The sequence below is a fragment of the Maylandia zebra genome, linkage group LG16, assembly GCF_041146795.1.
Source record: "Maylandia zebra isolate NMK-2024a linkage group LG16, Mzebra_GT3a, whole genome shotgun sequence".
Taxonomy (NCBI): Eukaryota; Metazoa; Chordata; class Actinopteri; order Cichliformes; family Cichlidae; genus Maylandia; species Maylandia zebra.
In genome coordinates, this window is record NC_135182.1 from 16,156,904 (window position 1) to 16,181,483 (window position 24,580).

The 24,580-nt window shown below is 40.8% G+C and overlaps 3 protein-coding genes across 5 annotated transcripts in view; 1 reads left to right on the forward strand and 2 right to left on the reverse strand.

The window, feature by feature from the left end:
- The first annotated feature begins 1,005 nt into the window (after positions 1 to 1,005).
- si:dkey-4e7.3 (inosine-uridine preferring nucleoside hydrolase) lies at positions 1,006 to 6,049 on the forward strand. 2 transcript variants are annotated; one of them, XM_004551308.4, is made up of 8 exons: positions 1,024 to 1,146; positions 1,280 to 1,340; positions 1,472 to 1,551; positions 1,721 to 1,908; positions 3,588 to 3,770; positions 4,060 to 4,171; positions 4,578 to 4,714; positions 4,821 to 6,049. In XM_004551308.4, exons 1-8 carry the CDS (start codon positions 1,122 to 1,124, stop codon positions 5,166 to 5,168), a joined length of 1,134 nt encoding a protein of 377 aa, XP_004551365.1. In that variant the 5' UTR covers positions 1,024 to 1,121; the 3' UTR covers positions 5,169 to 6,049. The 2 variants fall into 2 exon arrangements, with proteins under 2 accessions (XP_004551366.1, XP_004551365.1); XM_004551309.2 differs by lacking the exon at positions 1,280 to 1,340 and having other exon boundaries at positions 1,006 to 1,146.
- coa5 (cytochrome C oxidase assembly factor 5) lies at positions 6,050 to 8,032 on the reverse strand. The gene is made up of 3 exons (XM_004551307.2): positions 7,784 to 8,032; positions 6,507 to 6,590; positions 6,050 to 6,390 (listed from the first exon to the last, which is right to left on the reverse strand). Exons 1-3 carry the CDS (start codon positions 7,883 to 7,885, stop codon positions 6,349 to 6,351), a joined length of 228 nt encoding a protein of 75 aa, XP_004551364.1. The 5' UTR covers positions 7,886 to 8,032; the 3' UTR covers positions 6,050 to 6,348.
- Positions 8,033 to 8,224: 192 nt separating this feature from the next.
- Positions 8,225 to 24,580, reverse strand: part of mgat4a (alpha-1,3-mannosyl-glycoprotein 4-beta-N-acetylglucosaminyltransferase A) — a 29,454-nt gene continuing 13,098 nt past the window's right edge. The window contains exons 2-16 of one of the 2 annotated variants that reach the window (XM_004551311.6): positions 23,138 to 23,305; positions 21,720 to 21,860; positions 16,277 to 16,410; positions 16,116 to 16,162; positions 15,858 to 15,971; positions 14,901 to 14,976; positions 13,551 to 13,665; positions 12,944 to 13,074; positions 12,752 to 12,859; positions 12,600 to 12,674; positions 12,358 to 12,476; positions 11,291 to 11,369; positions 10,907 to 10,967; positions 10,629 to 10,741; positions 8,225 to 10,534 (exon numbers count right to left, since the gene is read on the reverse strand). In XM_004551311.6, coding sequence (XP_004551368.1) covers positions 10,508 to 10,534; positions 10,629 to 10,741; positions 10,907 to 10,967; positions 11,291 to 11,369; positions 12,358 to 12,476; positions 12,600 to 12,674; positions 12,752 to 12,859; positions 12,944 to 13,074; positions 13,551 to 13,665; positions 14,901 to 14,976; positions 15,858 to 15,971; positions 16,116 to 16,162; positions 16,277 to 16,410; positions 21,720 to 21,860; positions 23,138 to 23,305 — 1,508 coding nt within the window. In that variant the 3' untranslated portion in view covers positions 8,225 to 10,507. The other variant, XM_076874830.1, reaches the window with a different exon arrangement.

A 24,580-nucleotide genomic window follows, 5' to 3' on the forward strand; every position in this document is an offset into this window, starting at 1 on the left:
GTCTGTGAATTATGCATTATGGTTAATTTATGGTACGGTGACATGTTGGTGCAGTGGTTAGCACTGTTGCCTGCTCCTGTGCCTGGGTGAGTTCTTTCTTGGTCCTCCCACAGTCAAAAGACATCCATTAAAATCCATTAAAAATTGATAGAAAACTCATATGAAGAAAAAGAGGTCTTTTGCTTTAACCAGCCTACATCAGTTTACTTCAAACAGCCAGCCAAATTTACTGTATGAAGCAACCTAGTTTCACCTAGTCAAAAACAAAGGACAAGGTGACTGAGCTAATTTGGGACACTGGGGTAAAACAGGCACTTAAACAGGGAACAGTGGAGCTGGCACTAAGTAAAATGAATGTAAAAGCATTGGAGGTGGGACAAGGGTCAGAGGGAAGGCATATTTAATATACAGGAAAAATGGGGCAAAGAAAAGCAACTGGATGAGATAGAAAGGGAGAAATTAAATTCTCAAGACTCTGATGAAGTCAAATGATGATAACTGCTGCTGCAGTAAATGTAAGAAATCTGCCAGCATGAATAAATACAAAATTACAGAGTTCTGGTAGCTCACTGCTGAGATGTATAATCTACATCATTCATAGTAAATGTCCTTTTTCCTTCACATAGATCCATTGTACAAAAAAAAGAAATTTCTATTTCTAAACAGTGAAAAAAATTGAATTTTTCTGTTTTAATATTTTATTCATTACGTAATTACTATGGCGTGGTATGAATAGCCCACGAGAGAGATCTTTCTCAGCAAGAAAAGCTGTAAAAAAAAAAAATAGTTGCAGTTAGACATGAAAAATCTATGCCCTCCTTCACATTTTCCACAGCCGTCTGGCAGACTGAATTGAACTCTCTGCTGTGCCAGAATAAATTAAATAAATACATAATTAAATAATTTAATTTGTCACTAATTAAATAAAATTTGAAATAAATAAAAAGATAAACTGGGAACCTCCTATCCCGTGCTGCAGAATATCACTCCAGCTCACTGGGTGGCGGTAATCTACCCGATTGTTAGTGTTAACCACCGAAGAAGAACCAGCGGCAGAAGAAGACGAAGAATAAGGACCCAGAAGCAATTTGTGTTTCTGTGGGACTTTGTAGCAGTGGCTGATGTTTTGTCGACCTCTGTGGAAAGGTGAGGGATTAACGTGTTACTTTTTCTTGCTGGACTCAAATCAGGCTTTGCTTGTTTACGTTTATTTTACTGCGTTTAACTGACTGCTTAGTTTTAGAAAACACAGCATCGATGCTTTATTCTGTCATTTCAGGGACATTTCTTCTGCAAAAAGCGCTTTGTAGGAAGGATTTAAGGAAGCAGTCTTTCCACAGGTTGATTGTAGTTCCGTCACAGATTATGAATTTTAATCAGCAGACCATAAAGTAGATGGAATATTAACTTTTGCTACTAGGACAAGGTCCACTGTCCATTCAGCTTTTCGTGTTTTTATTGCTGTTCAAAGGTTGTTTCCAGTTGAATTTGGCCGGTTCCCGTCTATGAGAGTGACCCACTGCAGGTTATCCTTCTGTCACACTGCTGCAGGTAATGATGTGAAAATAGCATACGTTTCTGTTTCATATCAGGTTCACTGACTGAGATGGTGTAGCTGATCTCGGTGTAGCTGATTCCTGCCCTCTTTATCACAGTGCAAAGACCGTGTTCTTTCAGCTTAGTTTAACCAGACACTTGGATAACTGTGTTCTTACCGCAGGGTCCAGGATGAGGAAGAAGCTGCTGTTGGATGTGGACTGTGGCGTGGACGATGCTCAGGCCATCATGATGGCCCTGGCTGCCCCCAATGTGCAGATCTTGGGCATTACCTGTGTGCATGGAAACACCTCAGTGGAGAATGTGTGTAAAAACGCACTGCGAGTCCTGCAAGCCTGCAGTCACCTCGAGGTAGGGTGCTCTGTAGTTGCACACTCGTGTTAAAATCAAGTAGCGTGACATTGTTGGAATTTCCTGGCCTCATGTGATAAGCGAGGTTGCATTTTATAGAATTGTCTAACAATGAGGAGTTGTTCCTCATGCCACATGACCCGATGCAGAAAGTGGACAGTTTGAAGGAGTTGGCTTTAGTTCTCTGAAATCAAGCATCTCACATATTAGTTATTATATTAAACCAGCTACTGCTTGGAAACAATTGGGCAAAGTTAAACACAAAGCACCTCGTCTCACTCAGAGGAATATTTTTGTTAATTCAGATTTGTCAAAGTGGTCAAATGTTGACATTTACTTAGTTTTTTTTTTATGCATGTATTCATAACATGAATAAAGAGAAATGAGCACACAAGTTACAGGATTTATGTTCATCCATTTCTCAAGTTAATCCTTCCACATGGAGATGTACCTTTGTACTTTTTTCCAAACATACAAAACAGAAGACTGCCAGTTTAGGCCGCTTCAAAAAGGCTTCAGGATAAATGAGTAACATAAATCAGGTGTTTTATTAACCCTCTTTACCCTGGAGGATGTACCAGGCTGTATCTGTTATTAAAATACACACAGCATGGCGAGCATAGTACTCTCAGTGGTGAGCCCACCTTTATTTTTATTGCTCCTTGAAATTTTATTTGAATTTCCCTTTGGAGGAAATAAAGATTTTTATCTATCCTTCTATCTATGTTAGGTTGAGCTCTGTAGTCGCCTCTCCCTCATCTGCTTCTGGTCACTCTGAATACTTTCAGCTTTTTCTTTCTAGGAGAAAGAAGAACAGAATATATTCAGATGTTACTCCAGAGATAATTATTTTGGTTTTATTGATATACAAAGCTGAGAGGGCTTTTCCTCGCGATCAGCACTAACTAGCTTCCCTGCTAAAGTAAACCAATACTGTTCTTATTATGTTTACCACAGAATGACCATTGTCAGAAGGTGGAAAGTCACTCACAGCACTGTTTTACCTCTGCTGAGAGGGATGAATCCGAAAATTAGATTTTATACAATTTTTTTTCTTTCTAAGTGTTTGCTATGTAATATTCATTCTAGCAAATTGGGGTTAGTATCCTGCCCAAGGATATTTGGCACACAAACCTTCTAATGAGCAGATGACCTGCTCTACCACCCGAGCTACAGCCACCCCAATTCACATGCACACAGAAGGTGTAATAAACTCTAAACACTTCTTGAAATTCACGTAAGTTTCATAATTGACTAATCTGATTTGCTCCCCCGTTTACAACCTTGTTTACGAGCCACTCTGACCTCTCAAGTCATCAGCAGATGGTTTAACTGTTCCCAGAATGAAATCTAAGTGTGCTGAAGGTGCTTTCAGTTAGTGTGTTCCAGCTCTTTGTAACAAGCTGCTGACCTGAGATCAATTACATCTGTGCCAACACACAGAAACAGACTCAAAAGCTTTTTATATTTAAACCTCTGTGTTCAGCACATTGAGTTTGAACATAATGAAATGCGTTCTATAAATAAAAATGCCACTGCTGCTTAGTGGCAGTATGTTCTAGCTTGAAACAGAAGTCTGAATGTTACAGTTGCCTAAAAGCTGAAGTTGGTTTGGGAATGCTGATGGAATAAAAGCAGGGATGAATTATAACCGGTTCTGCGTTTGCATGTTTCTGCAGATTCCAGTGTTTAAAGGCGCTGCTATGCCGATCCTCGGCGACAGCGGCATCAGCTCGGGGCACTTCCACGGGAAGGATGGCCTGGGTGACGCTCCTGACTCCAAGGCTCCCGGTTTGGAGCTTGTTCAGAAGGAAAACGCTGCGATTGCTATGATCAGGATTGTAAACGAGAACCCAGGAGAGGTGAGGAATGTGTGAGTGATAGACCCTCAGAATGAGATTGTGATAGTTTCCATATTTCTCCTGTAAGTTGCTGTCAAATATGACAGTCTGTCTCGCTCTCTGAGATGTCTGGGCTCCTCTCATCATGTGCGCTAGGGAAAGTAAACACATGACGTCGCTATGTCAGCAATAAATGTCATTAATATCACAGTGACATTTTCTTTATCACGTAAAAGGTTCTGGGGGAAAGCTCTCTGCGCTTGCACAAGTGCGCTTTTTGCAAAATTTTAATCCGTGTGTCTTCTCCCAGGTATCTCTGGTTGCCACGGCACCCCTCACCAACTTGGCTCTGGCTGTGAAGATGGATCCATCTCTGCCGAGCAAACTCAAAGGCCTCTACATCATGGGAGGCAACACTGAATGTCAGTAAAACACTGTCGCTTCATAAGTCTACATAGGGCCAGAGGATATAAACTGTTTATGAAGAAATACACGTTAGAATGAATTCTATGGTGTTTCCAGACAGACGTGACTAAATAACCAGTGGACCCATTCTAACAGCAGAAACAATTATTTAATTGATGGAACATTTAAGTCGTTAGCTGTTGCTTTTCATTACCAAACTTTATGAAGTTTTCCAAGTATTGCTTTCCACCCTTTCAGTTTAAATTAATCTCAAAACAAAACAAGGTAATTGGATTTATCAGTAACATTTTGTTTACAACATAGTCCATCAAATATCAACTGGTAATTTATTATTTTTTCACCAGAATTGTAATCTTTGTCTGTGTGGGGTTCTCATTATTGTCTCTACCCTGTGTAATCCAGCTCGAGGGAACACCACAGTGTGTGGGGAGTTTAATTTTGCTGTGGATCCAGAAGCTGCATACATCGTGCTTAAAGAGTACCGCTGTCCCACCTACTTGGCCGGCTGGGAGTTCACCTGCTACAACAAGTTAACCTGGGTAATGCCTGTGTTTACACGTTTTAGCGTTTAGAAGTTGATTCGTGCTACATGTTTGTCGTCAAGTGACCAAAACAAAACACTTTTCTCTGCTCGCACTTCAACAGGAGTTCTGCGATGAATGGTTGGCGCAGGACACCAGTAAAGCTCGCTTCATGAAGAAGATCTTCCACCACAGCTACCAGGCGGCGCAGACTGAACGCTTGCAGAAAGAGTGCGTCGCGGGTTCGGGTTTCATTTCCTGCGACTCGTATGCAGTGGCTGCCGCCATAGATGATTCGTTCATCATAGAAAGCGACCAATACCCAGTCAGCGTGGAGCTGTCAGGCACGCACACCAGGGGCATGATGATAGTAGACACTGTGGGTTTCCTGAAGGACGCTCGCGAGGTTTGTCTCATGAGGAAGGTGGACTTGGAGAAGTTCAAGCAGATGATGATGGCAGCTTTACAATAATATTTAAATCGGCCAGAAGCGGCACCTTTACAGGTTTGTTTTTATGGGGCGGGTAACATGGACGTCCAGGTTTGTGAATGCGATGATTGAGGGTCCAAGTCCCTGTTCGAGTATTAAAATTGACATAATTTCCTTAGGGATTAATAAAGTATTCTAATTCTGTATTCTGATCAAACCACCAGTCTTCCATCAGTCGATGATTTGCTCAGCTACAGTCATGCCTTCATATGGAAGAGTTGCGTGGCATGTAAAACACCCATTATTATGTGAAAGAATGCGGAGCCTAAAATAAAGAGCCCTGCTTAACAGAAAGTTTATAATCACTGTTGTGATCGGCCAATCTCCCGCTAGGATTTTAGAAAGCCTTTATATTTCCTTCATAATTACTGTGATGGACAAGTGTTGTAGTTTTGCTACTGAAACAGACACATCCCATGATATCGATGCTCAGAGTTAATAAGAAGGAAAAAAAAGGTCTTGAATAAAAATCAGACTTATCTTTATTTAATGACACTGAATTTGAGCTCACTCTTAAATGGACTCAAAAATGAAGAGTTTTGAGCCACATCTGTTTGTTTGTTAGTTTTTTAATTATAGTCTAATTCTGAAGGCGTTGAACTGACTTTAATTGTGGATTGACCCAACTGTGAAGGTACATGGGGAGGACATGAAGAACTTGATTTGCTTGTTCTGTGACTGAAGAAACTGTTTGCAATGGTGGTCATAAGTCAGCACCCTGCATAGAGCAGAAACTGCAAGCTACACCTGGGAACTGACTGACATAGCACTGCCTCTCTGCAGGACACCTCATTTGTATAATGTTTATACTGTAGACAAGTTTGCTATCAATCAGAAGTTCAATATAATGTTTTGAAACAAAATCTTGTCCATTGTAATCATTAATTTATTACAAGTGTTTGCATTTCCTTAAACACACACTCATCCAACATTTTTCTCCCAAGAAATAAAAACTCCCATCGATCAGAAGAGTTGTACAGGTTTTGTCCCCAGTCCTGCACTTCGCTTGATTAGTCGGTAATCCTGTTTTCAGTGCGTCACCAACTTTCTCAACACATGTCCACAGCAGGTATTTGTAACGCTGGAACATTCCCTGGACATCAATGCACGTACTCGGAGCTGCTTGAACCCTAAAAAGATGCATCAGATTTCGCCTGGTTCCTCATTCTCCTTTCCTTCCTCTGAATCTTGACCTTGCATCCAGCTGTAAACAGATGATCTTGGTTAAGTTTTTTTTTTTTTTAACTGCACAATAAGCCCCTATCAGAAATTAGAAAGCTCTCTGTTTTAATGACTAGTTGACTGTTTCCTAAAACTCACCATTGACCTCTTGCACTCAAAGAAGGATGTCTGCAGGGCTTTGCAGTGGCCTTCCTTTAGACACTCACTGGGTTTCTTTCCCTCCTGAAAAAATAAGAAACCACTTCATACACTGGGCCCTTCCTATTACTAAAATGTACATTATATCCACACTGTATATAAACACAAGTATAACTGGCATCGGTGACATACCATTAAACACTGGATCCTCTTTACTCATATAAGAGTGGACAGGATCACCACCTGTTTTTTTCATGTAACCTCACAGTGATAAACATTTTATTTCACTTTGTGAGCTTTCTTTTTTTGATGATACTTGCTATGGAAGGAGTTACCCCGGCCTCAGGGAAAGATTCCTGTGAGGATTCTTGGAGTCATTTCTGACCAAATATGTAGGACTGCTTTCTTTCACCTGCACAATATCTCTAAAATTAAAAATATCCTGTCTCAGGGTGACACAGGGTGCATTTATTATTTATAGGCTGGACTGCTGTCATTTATTATTATCACGCTGTCCTAAAAATTCCCTGAAAAGCTTTCAGTTGCTGCAGCGAGGGTACTGTCAGGGACTAGAAAGAGAGGATATTCCTCCCATACTGGCTTCTCTTCATTGGCTCCCCGTTAAATCCTTTTAACACAGAAAGTTACGAATCGCTTGGCTCTCAGACTGTTAATTTGTGATTACAGGTATTTTTAAAAGTAGAATGGGAGGCAGAGCCTGCAGGCTTTCTGATCCTGTTTACCCAAGTCTTTCGCTATTCCACGACCTCATGGTGTTTTTTATCGAGGTCAAGAAAAAGACGAAGTAGTTGTTATTTATTTATTATATTCGACCACAGCTCCGGTCAGTTAAAGGCACAAAAAAAACAAGCAAACATGTATTTTGGGGAGACTGCGCCGACTTGGCTAATGTGGTGCTGCTAATTCTTGTTATTGGCAACATTTGACAACCCAGCGAAATGACGATCGTAGGACAGGTGTAAGTTTTAAGGTAAACAAGTGTCGCCAATCGACAGAAAGAAGGACAACCAATAATAATCTTGGGTAATATGTAATTCATATAGTTTCTAGCAGCTGTTAAACTAAAGCACTGTCTATGGGCTGTACTCTAGGACAGTGGGTAGGCTACAAAGCATGGCTAACCTCAGGAATCTTTCACAAGTATTTCTTTCCCGCGCTTTATTTATGGCTCTGTCTCCAGATTGTCTTTTAGGTGTAACAGAATTGATTGCTTTGGTTTTAAGCTAAGCACCCTCAACTAGGGTACATTAACTTACCTTAACAACACAGTCGTGCTGAAGGAGACATGCCTTAAAGTCTTCTCTGATGCCTGCGCATGCTCTGTTATCCTCCTCCTTGTCTTCGTAATATTTCGGCATTGTTCGGAATTCAATTTAACACCAGTTATCACCGTACTAGTAAACTAACAAGTGAGAAAAATCAGCTAGTTCACAGCACTAAAACCGACGTTATTATGAAAGCTGTAAGCTACCATCTTTCTGAAATGGCATGATGGGAAAACGGAAGTACTCAGCTATGCATGCTGGGAACGATTGTAGTTTTCCTTGTATGTTTTTTTATTCATCAACTTGCGAAAACTTAACACGCTGGACTTTTAGGTCTTATTTGCAAAGTTTTCAATGTCTTTAATTAAACCCGGTGATGCAGATGACATGAATAATGCAAGTAGAACAAAATCAACACAAAATGGCCATGGCTCGTAACAACCTTTAGCATTTATTTGGGAAGATGTCCAATGAAAAATGATGCAAGTCAGGCATACGCATGTACACGATGAAGGCACATGAACTGATGGATGTTTGGAGGTGAGCGGCAGCTGTGAAGCAACACTCCTTTCCTGTTTGCCTTCTACTTTCTACAAATGCAGGAAGGAGCGGGGTCCTAAGGATCAAATGACCGTTTCATGCCGTTTACATGCATTCAGTTTGTTTAAATATGGATGCAGCAAACTCTCAAAACAGCAACTTGAGTTGCATTTTCTCCCATCTCCTCTGTAAATGTGAAGAATGTACCACTTTTCTTTAGTCAGCTCAGGTTTGATCAGGGGGCAGAGGAGCCTGCTATGACCCAAAAGGCATTTTTTAATGAATTACAAATAATAATAATGCACATGAACAAGCGTGATTAGTCAATTAAAAAATATTCATATTGATTCCACCAAAAGGCACTTCACTACCCCCTTGAAAAAAACCCTTTTAACAAGTAAAAATGAGTGAAGTTCCACTTTAAAACAGCTTCCACTCAGTAAATCAGCCACAAATACAAGTTGATTTCTAGAAACTATCAGAGAGGCAAGAGGAAGTAATAGAGAGACATAAATTGTTACTGTATTTATATATACAATCAGTGGCACTCTCCACAATTATCAGTAGTCATAATATTATGTCCAATCAAAAAAAAACTGACACATGACTGGACAAACGAATTGCAATGTGGAGGAAAAAAACGTGGGAAAAATGGAAAACTGGGTACAGCGATGAAGGCTAAGATTGTAAAAAAGAAAGCAGTGCAAATCACGCCGTTTCAGATGGTCGTCTGGCACAAACCCTGCTCATTTACCACTTTCAGCACAACACACAATTATTGTCGTTGACATCCAATCACTAATTGGACTGTGTGGGTTCAAAATATTCAAAACATTAGTATATCCAGCAATTGACGTGTAGGCAAACGTGAGCGGGAATAACGTTAAATACTTTCAAGGGACCAACATATAAGGCACATATTACCAATTTCGACCCACACAGCTACAGCTTTGTTCAGCAGATTTCCTACGATCAAGTTTTTTTTTATCAGTTCCAATAAATTAGTTATGACATTTTGCGTCAAAAGGAGAGAAACAATAAGAAACTGAACCAAGCTATTTGTACTGACAGAGAAAGCAACTGCAAGTAGCTGTTATAATGAAAATAATATGTACAATAGCATTTAGAAAAGAAAAGAAAAACGCACAAAAGTACACAAAGACACAGACTCTGAACTACCATAAACATCTCTTGATAGAATAAAAATATATTTTACCTCTTGTACAAATTAAAGATTTATTTCAAATAAATTAAATCACCTTCATAGATCGTCAGTCGTAGCTGTAATAATATATCAATATAACAATATATTCCTTCAGGAAAATGGTGCCAAGGCAATGTCCGATTGATTTCCTATAAATGGACACTGAGGTCATACACAGCCTGTCAGATAAGAGGTGTTGGTATTCATTGTCTTCATGGAGTAGGGTAGTTACCACTGATACTGGCATGTGGTCAAAGGTGTCACCGTCTGGTTACAGGCAGGATCTTTTTAATGGTAAGCTCATCCTGAGTGTGTGTTTCAGGATAAGCTGAGCATTTAAATGGAACCCACACCTTTCTAGATGGAAACATTTTTTTCTAATGTTTGGGCTGGTGTTGATCTGGAGCTCCGTCATCTCTGCAGAGAACAGAGAGCAACTGGCCACTAGTGATGACAACATTCTTGATCATGGCAGGCTTCGCTGAGGCGCTAGTGACAGTGCAATGCCCCAGCTCGCCCAAAAGGTGGCAGCATTGAGTAACTGAAGGATTTGGCAGCATCTACACCAGTGGCCAGGTGACCGGTTCTCCCTCAGATGCTTGATTAATTTGTCCCAGTATTTTTTTTCTGATTGTTTTAAAAGCTGCTTAACAACAGAGCATGGATCAAAAGTCCTCACACACTCCGCTGTTGTTTGTCGGACAGTAGTATTCACATTCTCACAAATAAACGAAGAGCAAAAGAGTGAGGGAGAGAAGAATGAAGAAGGGGAGAAACAGACTGATGAGAAGCAAAAGTATATTAGGGAGAGCGGGGGACAAACAGGTGGCATTCGTCAGACAAGCTCGGACGAGCAACTCTAAGCCCTAATGACTTTACTGCTGGTCGCTAGGTGCCAGGGGCCCTGCATAAGCAGCCTAGGGGGGCTCTGTTCCCCAGGGGCCATCACTCACGTAGGCCCTCAGGACCGTTCAGCTTGTTACCCTTTTTATATGTATCTGTGGGGAAACAGGTACAACCATGGAGTTAGTGCATTGATATTCATTGTTTATTGTGCAACACATCAACAGATGGCAAGTGTGATTGGCTTACTTCACTGAGAATGGCCCACACAGCAGAGTCCTTGAGAACCGAAAGTCGGAGCGCAACAACAGGATTCAGTGAAGGATCTACAGCCCCTTCGGCCACACCCTTTTCAAACTGACCTGTGTGTTTAAATAAACAGGCACACCTCAAAACTTGTAAGCGATCAGAGGCAAAAACGATCCTTAACCTTAAATGATTTACACATATTTTCTAAACCAATATGCTAAAGCTAACTAGAAAACATGTATTTAAACAGCATGTAGCAATTCATTACATTCACATACCGATCCTATAAAAGCGATCTTCAGTTCGCTTGTACTTGTCTTTGGTCTGAAGTCCACTTTCCTAACATAAGAGGGCAACAACAGATGGACAGCGAAATGAAATGAAATAAAACACTCATCTTATAATCTTAATGATGACTCTCATTTGAGCTGCATTCAAAGACATGTTGGCAACAGTTCTCAAAGCGTGGCGCACAGTGTCAGAATGAATCACCTCTGGAAGAGTATGCGATTCTGTCACACTCACATTCCTGTCAATAATCAATACCCCACGTCCCTCAGAGCAGCCATTCGATATAATCTAATCAGAGCCATTCACACACCGCACCAGAGAAAGGTGGCAGACGTGTGTAAGAGTCTGTGTGTGTGTGGGTGTTTTCATACCGAGACGGGCAGTATTTCCACCGTGGTGTTCTCGATCTTGTCCCCTGGGTGCTCCTGGTTACCGCTGCGAAACAGGAACCTGCCAGTCAAATCAAGCACATGTTTTAGTGCCGTCATTCATGGATAAGCATCCCTGCACTTTCTTTCTCCCCAATGGTACCAGCCACACAGATGCACACAGTCTGTCAAATTGGAGCTGGGAGCCAAGACGGCTGAATTTGGGTATGCAAAAGTACACAAACCCGCTGCACGCTATATCTGAGCTGAGACAACTGGGTACACCAGCTTGGTTAAAATGTCCAGGCTGGTGTTTCTTAGATTTCATATTCAAGCCATTACTATTATTTTTAAATACTATAAAATGCAATATTTCTGTCTGCTCTGCTTAAACCTGCCAGTATAGTTATTAGCTCCTTGTTCCCTTTCTACCCTCACTCCACAGAGAGTAGGAAGCCGGCCTGAAAATGCTTCATTTAGAGTAAATGGTAAATGGCCTGTATTTATATAGCGCTTTACTAGTCCCTAAGGACCCCAAAGCGCTTTACATATCCAGTCATCCACCCATTCACACACACATTCACACACTGGTGATGGCAAGCTACATTGTAGCCACAGCCACCCTGGGGCGCACTGACAGAGGCGAGGCTGCCGGACACTGGCGCCACCGGGCCCTCTGACCACCACCAGTAGGCAACGGGTGAAGTGTCTTGCCCAAGGACACAACGACTGAGACTGTCCAAGCCGGGGCTCGAACCGGCAACCTTCCGATTACAAGACGAACTCCCAACTCTTGAGCCACGATCGCCCCCATTCGTACTCTCATTAGCTCATCCCGTTCCTTGGATTTGCACTGCACAGAAAGCACAAAAGCTAAATCTGAATAAACACTATCTCTAAACTTGATCTCTAACCTTGGGGTCAAGGTCATTTTTATTAGGTGGACCTATGGTATTAATTTGAAACTTGAAAAGTATGACACCTTGTTTGCAAATTTGGATGTCCACGTGGCTTGCCTGTTGGGGCAATAAGGGGTAAAAACCACACAAATAAAGCAGCTCTTTATTTACCTCTCTATGCTAACAGGCCTGTCAAATTTGAACAGGATATAGTCTCCAGCAGTAGGAGTGATGGCCCAGAAGAAATCCTCCCCTAGATACGTCTTCTCCAACGTGTGACCCTGATAAACCTGAAAGAGACACGCTCTTTTATTCCTCACATCATTTTGCAAATAGCTAATTATATTTTTATCTGTAATTATTACTAGTAACTATACAATGAATACAAAGGTACCAAAACTCCAGAGTGATACCTTCATTGAAGTGGAGACCTCAGCAGGTGGGTTAACATGCATCTTGTGCAGAAGGGGCTTCAGGAAGTCCTTGTCCTACACAAAGAGGAAACAAGTGTTTCTACACAGGAAGACATTTCAACTGCTGTGGAAAATAAACACCCGTGACTCACCGTAAGTTTCTGAATCTTTCCAGCGAGAGAGGAATGGAGCCCCACGTGCTGAAATAGTGAAGGTCTAAACCGTACACGAAGGCTGGACTTCTGCCTCTCACAGTGTTTCTGGGGGGGAAGTGGCAGGAGAACAATGGTAAGACCTATTTTTGCAGACTATTTCCCCACAAGTAGTAGAAGTAGAATGCATACCGCATCTTTTTCAGGATTGCAGACTTTGACCCACAGAATATGGTCCAGCAGCCAGTCGATGGGCTTCTCTTTGTAGAACATAAAAATGAACTCAACAATAAGGTTCAAGTCTGGAGCCTGGAACATTTTTCCTGTAGGAAACAAGTTTATAGACATTCATTGATCCTCCACAGAAGCTCATTAGCAACAAATTATCTGCAGCAAGATGATTAAAGCATGAAAAGGGCTCAGGGGACTTTCTGGTACAGAGTAAACAAGAGAAAAACAGAGCAAATCAACAGGAATTAATACAGCAAGAAAGTGAAAATACTGTTTTGGAAACCTCAATTCTCTAAAAATCTTAAAAGGCATGCAACATGAGCTAAAGACGTACCCACTCCTCATTTACTTTTGTTTTTTCCTGCTTATTGCAACTACCTAATTTCCATAGTGATCAATATCACTTTCCTCTTTCTTTACTGGCTGCTCCCAATGTGCTTCATTTCATTTCACTGTTGTCATAATCAAGTGCTACAGGATGGAAATGCCTTATCACAAATGTGTTTTTGCTGACTGTGCTTTGTTTTGACAGAACACTGGTGGATGCTCAGTGCTTAATGCGTAGTACCAATGAAGCCAAGCTGAGAGAACTCCAGGATCATCCAGTCTTCTGAAGACAGCTGCAGGGCAAAGTTCTTCATGGTGGCAAAGTAGTTGGGCTTGGCCACAATGTCATCCTCCAGCTAAACAAACACACACAGGAAAATCAGACTGTAAAACAGAAGAAGCCCTTAAAGTTTAGGGCTTTAATTGTGGCATAGAGGGTGAATAGTAGGAGGGAGACTCTTCTATTTTCACACAAGCACAGCTCTCTGAGCTCAGTTAAGAAACACTTCTGAGTTTGCGCACTAAACTAGAGTAGCGCGACGCTATGCTAGGCAGTACCTTTTGCCTTCAGGTGAGAGCACAGTATGGAAATGACACATCGCACAAAGAAGACAGAAAGATAAAAGATCACAGCAGTTACATTCAGTTTTGAATGGCTTGTATAAGAATCAAATCCCATATGTGACATCTACTTTAACTTCAGGGCTGCAGAAATCTAAGAGGATCAGCCTACTAAGTAAACCTAGCTACAACAATAAACCATAGTGCCTCTGAAAAATGACCTGGTTTTCATTGATAAAAGAAAACCTGTTTCCTTACTATGCATGAAAACAGGCTTTCACATTTGCAAAAAATACATCGCAGTCCATCCAAATCTGGGAACTGAGTGTGTAACATTTTGCATAGTCAGCCTAAATTGTTGAGCACAGTATATTTCCAGTGTGATACATGTTTGTTTTGGTACACCCTGTCATTCGCTCTGCTTCAGTTCTTATCTATGAGCTATAGCATGCTAGTAGGATTAACTGTTAAATCTGGGCAGACACCATCCAATTTTAATTACGCACTACACGTTTTAATCGGCCTCCCTGTAAGGCCAAAGCCGGAGTCTTTTCTGCTGGCAACAAACCAACAATGACGTGGAGCTCAGAGTGGAAGTGAAAGAGGTCAAAGGCTTACACAGAAATTCCAATAAAGTTTATTCAACCAAGATGACTGTGTCCTCAGTGTTGCCGTAGCAGAGAAAAGGAGAAAGTTTAGTCTTGGAAGTCGATAAAATAGAATAATTTTAAATGACTTTCAGAGCACGTAAAGCCTCACTTTTGATTCTAAAGCCCAAACTGGACTGTTGGATAAAACAGATAATCAAAGGTCAATATGAACATGTTGCACTGTTCTTCCTGATGAACTTTTTTTTAAAAATATTTCTATTTTTAACGTTTAATAAAAACAATGAAGTAGAGAGGAAAGTAGAGAGGGACATGTACCGAAAGGTTCTGGGTTCGAACCCGGGCCGAACCAGTAACAAACCAATACCAGAACTGAACAAAGTGTGTGCTCAGCTTTACATGCTACTGCACCAAAGACATACCTGGACATAATAAACTCCTTTGCTTACAGCATACATCATGAGGAAAGAATAATCCAGGTTCTGCTTCGTACGCCATCTTAAAAAAAACATTAAAAACAAACAAACAGATTATTGTATTTTCTTCTCAGGAATATCATATATGTGCACGCAGCATGTCAGACACTTTGCTTTACATGCAGAAAGCAAAGCTGTAGTCTCGGCTACACACAAAGTTGCAGCAGCAGACTCTGAATAATTGATGAACCAAACTGTCACACTAATTGTTTGATCTACATGGTGTTGCAGATTGACTGAAGGCAGCAGGTGTTCTTGTGTGGGAGGTGCCTGAGGGTGCACATGCACTGTCACATATACATACACATACTATTAATAAAAAGATCAAGAGAAGATACAGGCTGAGGGCATGGATGCACACTCACACAGAAAATAAGTGTGTAATATACAACACACCACAGCGAGCATGTTCAACAACACACTGTACTATTTATATCCCCATCAGAAGCATCAGTGCTAACAAACACCCACAAATGAACCTAACACACAGTCCTATTATTCAAGTGTGTATTGTAAGTCTTCACAAGTGTTGGCTCAAACTGCACCATGAACAGATTTTTAATGAAGCCAGTTGTTAGCCTACTACAAAGCGAAGATGAGTAGGGAGGATAACAAGAGCTGAACACTACAGAGAGACAGAGGCAGAGGGTGCTGCTGCTGATGACCTTGATCTGACTTTGAGAAATGTCTGTGGAATACTAAGTACCTACACAACCTACCTAAAAGCTCTCGCCTGCTCTCTCCCCTCCTACTTTCCCCTGACTCATCCTTTATAGTTTTTCTGCAATCCTCATCACAGCTCTGCCCTATTTCATTCTCCCAGGGCTGATTTCTCCACCGTTTCCATAATAATTGCCATCACATTTTTGCCCTCATTCAGTGTCACAGCTCTGACTTCCATACCTGACTCTCTCTTTGGAGTCTCCAAAAGTCTCTTTGAGGTTGTTGAGATCGGGGTAATAGGAAGCTGGTGGGGAGATCACCTCCAGCAAGCCTGAGCTCAGCTCTGTAGAAAACCTGGGGAATGAAGTCCATTTGTGACATCAAATATGGGACACACACACACACACACGCATTTACAGTCTTTTCAGTCCTTAACAATATTTATACTTTTTTGTTTATACCCATCAAAAAAAAAAAAAAGCAGAAAAATATACTCACTCTTTCTCCAAGCCAGCAACCACGCTGTGAACGTATTCCAGGTCAGTCTGGATCGATCGTAGCATAAAGACATATCAGACAGAGACCTTTTAGAATAATTTTTCTTTCACTGTGCAGAACACGGTGCTATGACTCATGGTTTATAAATGCGAAAATCTCACCTCCCCAACAAAGACTATAATGACACAGTCGAGTTTTTCCTCCGGTGACAGCTTGTCTATTAGCGAGCGCAGCGTCTCTGACAAATAAGACTTCACCTTCCGCTTCACGGTGGGGATCCCCATCACCATGGTAACTAGGAGGAAGACGGAGACAGGTGAGAAACAAAAAGAGTCCAGGGCTGCAGAGGTGGCGGTTTAATCAAGTGGATCCAAAACCAAATAAAGTTTGCTGTTAGACAACAGGCCAACACTGGCCTGAAGCCACATGAACAGCACTTCATGCCCACAATGACAGATGTCAGTGGGAAGGATGACTGATGAAGACGGCTTGTAATGCATCTGCAATACCATGCTTTGTGTTCTCTTTATCAACACTAACTCAAAGGCAAAGGTTTCCCAAATTACTGTGTGAAGGCAAAAACTAGTGGACTTTAGACATAGGTTAAAATAATATATAAACTTCTATTATGTGACATTAATTCAACATTGGATCTGTAGAACACTCTTAAAGTTAAAATAATAATCATTAAATAAAAAAGTAAGGCAGGGCAAAGCCAAGAGAAATAAGGAAACAAAGCCACAAAGTAGAGCTGATGATTTAATCATATACTTTTATAACCTCATATATTCTAGGGTTTTGCTTTATATGAATAATCTAAAAGTTATAGTTATGGTAATATAAAAACAAAATTTCACATTTTGATAAGCTGGTAAACCCAGTCTGTTAATATATGGCAGCCAACCTAAACTGTCATCAGTTAATTTACTACATATGCTGGGAGAAGATTAAAAATAAACAAAGAAACAAACACCAGTCACAAATTATGAAGCTAAGTGAGCCCTCAATTAGAAGGAGACGTGACATCCACAATAGAAATGACATCAACTAACATTACATTTAGCTGATCAACATTAATTAAATCGTTAAAACATTTATTAAAATTTGTTATTAATATCTTAACAACATTAAGATCATTAGGAAATTTAATTGTATGACCTCTTTATGGCTGATATTGAACAGGGTTTTTTTTTATTATCGAGATATTTGCCGATATCTACACCAGACTGAAAGCAGTTTATTTTACTTTGAAGGACACACGAATCACCTTTTCTGGCGAACATGATAATGATAAAATGAGTGAGCAGAAAGTGTACAGCAAGCCCACACTGGTGTGAAAGTAATCAGGCTGGCTATCTGACAAATAATTTGTGTTTTCCTGCAGCACGAAAATGGCTATTCATCTGTATGCCCCCTTTTTTATGTTCAGCTTTCTATGTCTATATTGCATATGTTGCATTTAAATCCCAAGTTCACACATAAAGGAGGTTTGGGGTATTTTACATAAGCTGTACAACGATGTCCAAGAGGAAAACATCCCAGAGCTCTCTGGGAGCTCCCAGAGAGCTACAGTGCTCATGAAAGTTACAAGAGACCTCTTAGAAAAAATTATGACTGAAGTGCACGTCATGTTATGTGCATGAACCTGTGTGTATGCAGGGGTGTATTTGTAGGGAGCACCATGCTAACTGAGCCAATGTGGGGACACGAGGGGCTACAACAAAAGCATAAAACAAACTTGAGGTGTGGATAAGTGAGGAGCAGAGTGAGATTGCTCCAGAGCGTGGAGAATCTGTCCCAGTTCTGCTTTGTGTTTTTCACATGGAGCTCCATGTCATATAGCGACACCCACCACCACTACCAAGAAAGTAGGTCGAGGATGAAAGGAGAATGTGGGAGGAAGGAAAAGAGACAGAGAGTGGCAGAATAAGAGAGGATGGCAGACAGTGAATGAGTGATAATGCATGCGAGTGCAGCACGAACAGGCCCGACTCCAGCGTCGCCCCTCCCCATGTCCCTTGATCAGCTCGCCCGCATCATTCTGGCACCCTTTCATCTCCTTCATGTAAAAAAAGCATTTCTGTCTGCTTCTGGCACAGCAGTGAAAGGACTGCGTATGACAGAGCATGCATATAAGAAAAGCAGGTCTTCAACTATATCTACAAATAAGGCATTATTTGTTCCATTACTCTCCAAGTCTGGGACAAAAGGTATATGTACACTTATGGCCATATTTTATTGGACAAATGCACAATTTTTCTACTTTTGCCTCTGTTCACTGTCATAGTGAACTTTAAAGTCAACCAATCAATATGTGACAAAGTGAAGCCTTCAAGCTTTAATTCAAGGAACTTCCCAAAATGTTTAATTGACCTATTCAGGGATTTCAGTCATTTCCCCCTTTTTTTTATTTTTTTTTATTTAGAGGATACATATAGAATACAAATATAATAATAAATAAGTCTAGACTCCATGGACATCACCAAGTGCTCTGTTTCCTCGCTTAAGATCCTCTGCCAGGCCTTTACTGCAGCCACCTTTTATTGGTGCTTGTTTACAGGTTTTTATTGCTTCAGTAACTAAAAAGCATGTCGTACTGGGTTTGAGATAAGATGACTGACTTGGCAATGGAAACTCTTGGGTTGGTTTTGTAGTATGCACTGGGTCATTATCCATTTACTGAGAAGCGCCTTCCAATCACTTTTCCAACATTTGACAGAACCTGTGCAGACAGGATAGCCCTGTATACTTCACAATTCATCCTGCTGCTTCTATCGGCATGATCAGTAAACACCAATGGCACGGTTTTGGGGCCAGCCATGCATGTCTATGCCATAGCATTGTCTCCACTTAGCCTGACAGATGAAAAAAAAAAAAAAAAAAAAAAGCTTTTTAACACTTGCCTTGGGTTTAAATCTGCACACGCCCTGAACTGTTTTTTTTTTTCATCAGCTAATTTAGATAATGCTTCAAAATAACTGCCTGCAGACGTTCCAAGTGACAGGATGTGCTCTTTAGAAGGACTTTGGCTGAACCCCAGTCCTTGGTGTAAAAGTGGATATGACTGAAGCAGATATGACAGGATGTTAAAAATCTTTAGAGCTAACACTAAATTAATTGGTTTTGTGTCGTTTAATGAAATGTTAAATGGCAAATGGCCTATATTTTGTACAGCGCTTTACTAGTCCCTAAGGACCCCAAAGCGCTTTACACATCCAGTCATCCACACACACATTCACACACTGATGATGGCAAGCTACATTGTAGCTACAGCCACCCTGGGGCGCACTGACAGAGGCGAGGCTGCCGGACACTGGCGCCACCGGGCCCTCTGGTGGTCTTGCCCAAGGACACAATGACCGAGACTGTCCGAGCCGGGGCTCGAACCGGCAACCTTCCGATTACAAGGCAAACTGCCAACTCTTGAGCCACAATAATGAACTACGATCCCAGCTAAGATCCCACTGAACACAGACTTGATATTTACCACCGCTTTACATGGTTTATATGAAAATGTGATCCAGGCAAAAGAGCAAAGAATAAAACATGCAAAGATGTGGTTTGTTCAGCATTTTGTTGCATCACGCCTAGTTTACAGAGACAAGCAGGGCAGCGTCAAACAGTATCGGAGAGATCTGTGAAGCAAGTTACGTTTAGCCCTCGAGGTAATTTACTTTGCTTTTTTGTTTTTTCCAGTTGTGAGGAAGAAAACAACAGCGTGTGTGCTAAGAGAAACACATAACTTCCTATGATCAACAACCGAGCAGCAACAGAGATCACTGTAAGAAATTTCTCATTCTGGAAAAAAAGGATGAAAAGAGGTCTTCAAGTGTAGCCTGTGACATGTTAAATAGATGGTCAGCAGAAGCAAATACTAATGTATAACTGATGTTGCTTAGCAACGGACAAAGCAGTCATTGTGTAACGGCACAAGATGACAAGCAGATGACTTGCTAAAGGCTACATATGTGTGACCCGGCACGGCTCCTTTTACAGTAACACTCTTGTTGACTTTTGTCTGAAGGGATTTCAGGCAGGTCTCACTCCAATCATATAGGTCTCAGAGGTTCCTTCAACGGTTTCTTTCTCTCATCCTCATCTCTTATCCTCGCTCAGTGTCATGTCCTAATTTTCATAGCTATAATTATCCCAATGTCAGATATGCTTAGAGTAGCAAAGAAACAAAAGGAAGGGTTAAAAAAAAAAAGCTAAGATAGATTAAAAATAACAAACTAAGAGAAGAAGGGGCATTAAAGGCATTGTTGGTATCGTGACACAAAACTTCTCAGCAGCCAGCCAAGTATGCCATATGACATGCATGGTTAGTGGAGGGGCAGAAAGCGTGTGTGGAGTCATTTGTCTCTGTGACCCACCAACCGCACAGATCAGCGACTACTTCCCAGCAGCAACAACTCCAGCTCATTTGTGCATTCCAGTGAAAACAACTGACAGCACTTTAGAGGGGAAAGTTGGTGACAGGATGACAACAGGCAGCAACAAACTCAGCATCATCAGTGGGAAGGCTCATGTCTAAAAGAAAGCCAAAATGCAGGTAACATATACAATCTGTGAAACATCAGATGGGGTGGTAACAACCAAGAGATGGCAACATCAGAATTTGCACTTTTTTCTTTAATGTAGTACCTTATTATGTAACATGTGCTTTATTTGACCAGCACTTGGAATTTGAGGGTCACCTTCTCACCAGCCAAAGGACGCAGATTAAAACAGCTTTAAACTTTTCTCCTGTAGTTTAGCATCAAGGAACATATGGCTTTAGTTTTAATGTACTTTTAGCGTTCCATCAGCTTTGTGCTTATGAGCCACCATACCTTCCGCTACTTAACCACTGACCTGGCAGGCAGCCAGAGAGAAGTAAACTATTTCTCCGAGTTGTCCCTGTTTTGTTTTCCTTTAAAATGTCTTAAATCTAAATTTGTCCAGCCATTAACTGCAATGTGAAAACATCAAATGAACTGTTTGGCACTCAGGCCAACTATCACACTTACAAAGCCAAAGTAAAAAGATAAGTGAAAGTAAAAAAGTAACAACAATTCTCCAGTTCCTACTCATCAGGATGTACGGTACTCATCCGCCTTGTACTCACACAGACACACACGGGGGCAGGGCTGATACACACAGGCATGTTTATTGATTACCATCTTCACACTGTTCTAAAGCTCTTTCATAAGAACCCAGAATGTATGTAGCTCGGGTGGCTTATACAAGTAAACAGGAAAAATGTGTAAGCAAGTGAAGAAATAAGTCAGAGGAACAAAGGAGGGTAATGTGAAAGTGAAATTATTTGAATCTAAACGGTTAGACTACAAAAAAAATCAAACACGGACTACAATTATCTCCAACTGTGCAAATATTGTTTTGCATAGCTCAGTCCAGATGGGTACTTGTTGTGAACTAGTCAAAGAGTGAAAACTTGTTGAGACTTGATTTTCTCTCTGGTGTAATGAGGATCTCTGGAGGGTTTGCTGTGCTTATGCAGGATAAGCATGCAATGCACATTGCAAAGAAAAACAAAACAAAACAGAAAGCCTTGTAAATTAGGAACATTAAACTGAATCTGCAGTGTAGGTATGCACTTCTCACCTCCAGTGCGGCCAAGACCAACCTGCACTGCGGGGTGCAGGCTGCCCTCATTGTTGAGGAGATGAGGCAGGTGGTGGTAGATATTTGGCACCTGAAGAGGTTTCCTGTTTGCTAACTCCTTCAGGAGTTTCTGTGTCTCATCTGAAAACAAGCACAGAGAAACACATTAAGTGAAGCGCTCTTCCTCATTTTCATGAAACATTTAAGAGACATGACCCAACTGTTTACACACAGATCATGTAACAATGATATTCTTGATGGGAGATGGGAGTATGTCATCCCTTATTTTGATTGTCTTCGATAGCATATCTCTGCCATTACAATCACTTTAATGACTGAAAAAAAGCAACAGAAGCGTCATCTCTTCAGAATAAATGACTTTGATGTGGATTACTGACAAAGCTGCAAATTCTCCAAATATTGCCATCTTTAAATCTAGGTTAAAGACCTACTTGTATTTTATGGCATTCTTGGGTTCATAATCTGTTGACCATGTTGTTTTATTTTGTATTTAATCCATGGTTTTTTTGTAATCTTGTACGTTACTCACTTTTTATTCTTTTGTACAGCACCTTTGGACAGATTTTTTTCCATGTATAAATGTGTTTCAAAAACAAATTTCACTTACTTATTTAACTAAATAAAATAAGCAACATGATTGGATCTCTCTGTCTGACTGCTGTCTTTCACCCACCTAGATTTTAAACCCACCTAGTGGTTTTGAGAGATGAGTCTGTCTATCTGAAATTGATCAAGGAAAATTTCACAAATGAAGTACGTCTTAGAAAATGTACAGCCTGATCTCAGAATATTTCACATGTTGTACTCAGTTTCTATTTTAAGTCTGACGTTACTTTAGTCTAGCAGCTTTCTATCAGTGAGGAAATTAAATTTCCACTAACTTAAGACAGGAAACCAACACATGCCCATGAATCTAAAGTCACTTGAGGTCGAAACTGATGCTAAGCCACTCCAACAAGCTGGTTTTGCTTGGGCGTGAAGTGGCACTAACGTAAAAATTCAATATGTTCCCCATTTTTGTTCAGTTGCCAGAACAACACCAACCTGCTTAACACTAGTGGTGCTCAAGAAGAGCAGGAGTTTTGTTTTGTTTTTTTATTTCTGGGGTTGTTGTTTTTTTTTTAGGAATCTAGCCTGAAGAGTGGAGACATTCAAAAGTCTAGAGCTAGACAAAGAAAGGTACTTTCCCACAGCACTGTCATAATAATCACACAAAACATCTAAAAGGGCAGGATATTTTAAGCTTAACGCAATAAGCAGAAGATGCAGAGCAGATAAAAGGTGACGCTTTATTGAAATTTTCCAGACTTTACACACAAACACTCGTACATCTGTTGCACGCAAATGACTGAAAGCTCAGCCGGATGTTGATGAGTAAAAACAGTTACTTCTGTTACCTGAGAAGTTTGTGAGGGCATCTTTGCTGCTGTTAGTTTCAGCAATGGCGCGTCTGAACTGCTCGAGAATGTTGTTGAGCTCCGACGAACGCTGCAGCGTCCTGTGCTCTGCCACACGAAGGCGCTCTTTCAAAGCGTGGAACTCCCGTTGGTACGCTATCAGCTTCTCTACATGAAGGGGAAAAAATTAGGAGACATTAGCAAGTGAGAATATACAGAAATGTAATGAATTTTTCACTGAATTAATCACAACTTGCTAACACAACTTCCACTCTTTGAAAACATCTGCACAGACAACATGCTAATGCTAAGCTAGGCAAGAACCTGCACTGATGTTAAAAATGAGTAAATGCCGACCCCAGGCATCAATTCCTATACCAAGGAGGTAAGCTTGTTAATAATAACTGAAAATATGTGCATAGTTACAGACATAAAACCTTTAAATTGACCAGCAAAGACAGATCTAATCTGATCATTTTCTGAATTGGTTTACCAAACAGGTTTAGAGGTCGGTGAATGTTTAAGTTTCAAGAGGAAGGAAAAGAGACACCACAAAAAAAAATAAAAACGAGAGCAAAAACAAAATCAGGAAAAAAATTGCTTGCTCCGATGGTGCAAGGACCTAAAGAACTTGCAAAAGAACCCAGCTTTCAAATCTGTGACCAACACATGATCACGCCATTACTGGAAATACCCCCATGCTTACTCATGAAGTTTAGAGGTAATTTACTGCGAAAAACTGAACAGAACTGTCTTTCTAATCATTCATCATGGGGCAGACTTTGAGTAGTGTGTGTAGGAGTTTGAAACAAGAAGCTGGAAAGAAAAAGGGAACAGCTGTCTGTAAGAAACATTCTTGATACAACACTGACAAAGCCTCAGAGTTTTAACCAGAATCTGTGTTCATGTGATCCATACCTCTGGTAAATTTCCGATTCACAAAGACATTTTACAGATGACGTATGTATGACATGATGTAATGTAGACTGACAGGTAATGCTCTTGGACTGTTGTGGTGATGACCCCTTGCTTTAACAGGAAACGGTCAAACCTGTGTCTGAAAATCTAATTCTGGTTGACTGTCAGCAGGACAGTGTGTATTTCGAGGTTTACTGTTTTTACATTATATTTTATGGGGACTGTTCTGGTTTAGATAACATTGCCATCTGCTTTTTTAGAACTACCGGTAACAAAGGATTTGCATCAACATCTCTGAAAGTGATCGATCAGATCCCTTCTTGAGCCGCCCACAAACAGCACACAACAGTCCATTTGCTTTCAGAAAACAAATGAAGTTGAGTGGTGTGTAGGAAGACTTCCAAGTCCACCGCAAACTGCACTGAGACCACATTATACAGAAGTCACAGTGCAAAGCTTACTCTGCACCAGCTTGACTTTCAGGTTTCTCTCTAGCTCAAATGCCTCCTATTGTGCAATCAGACT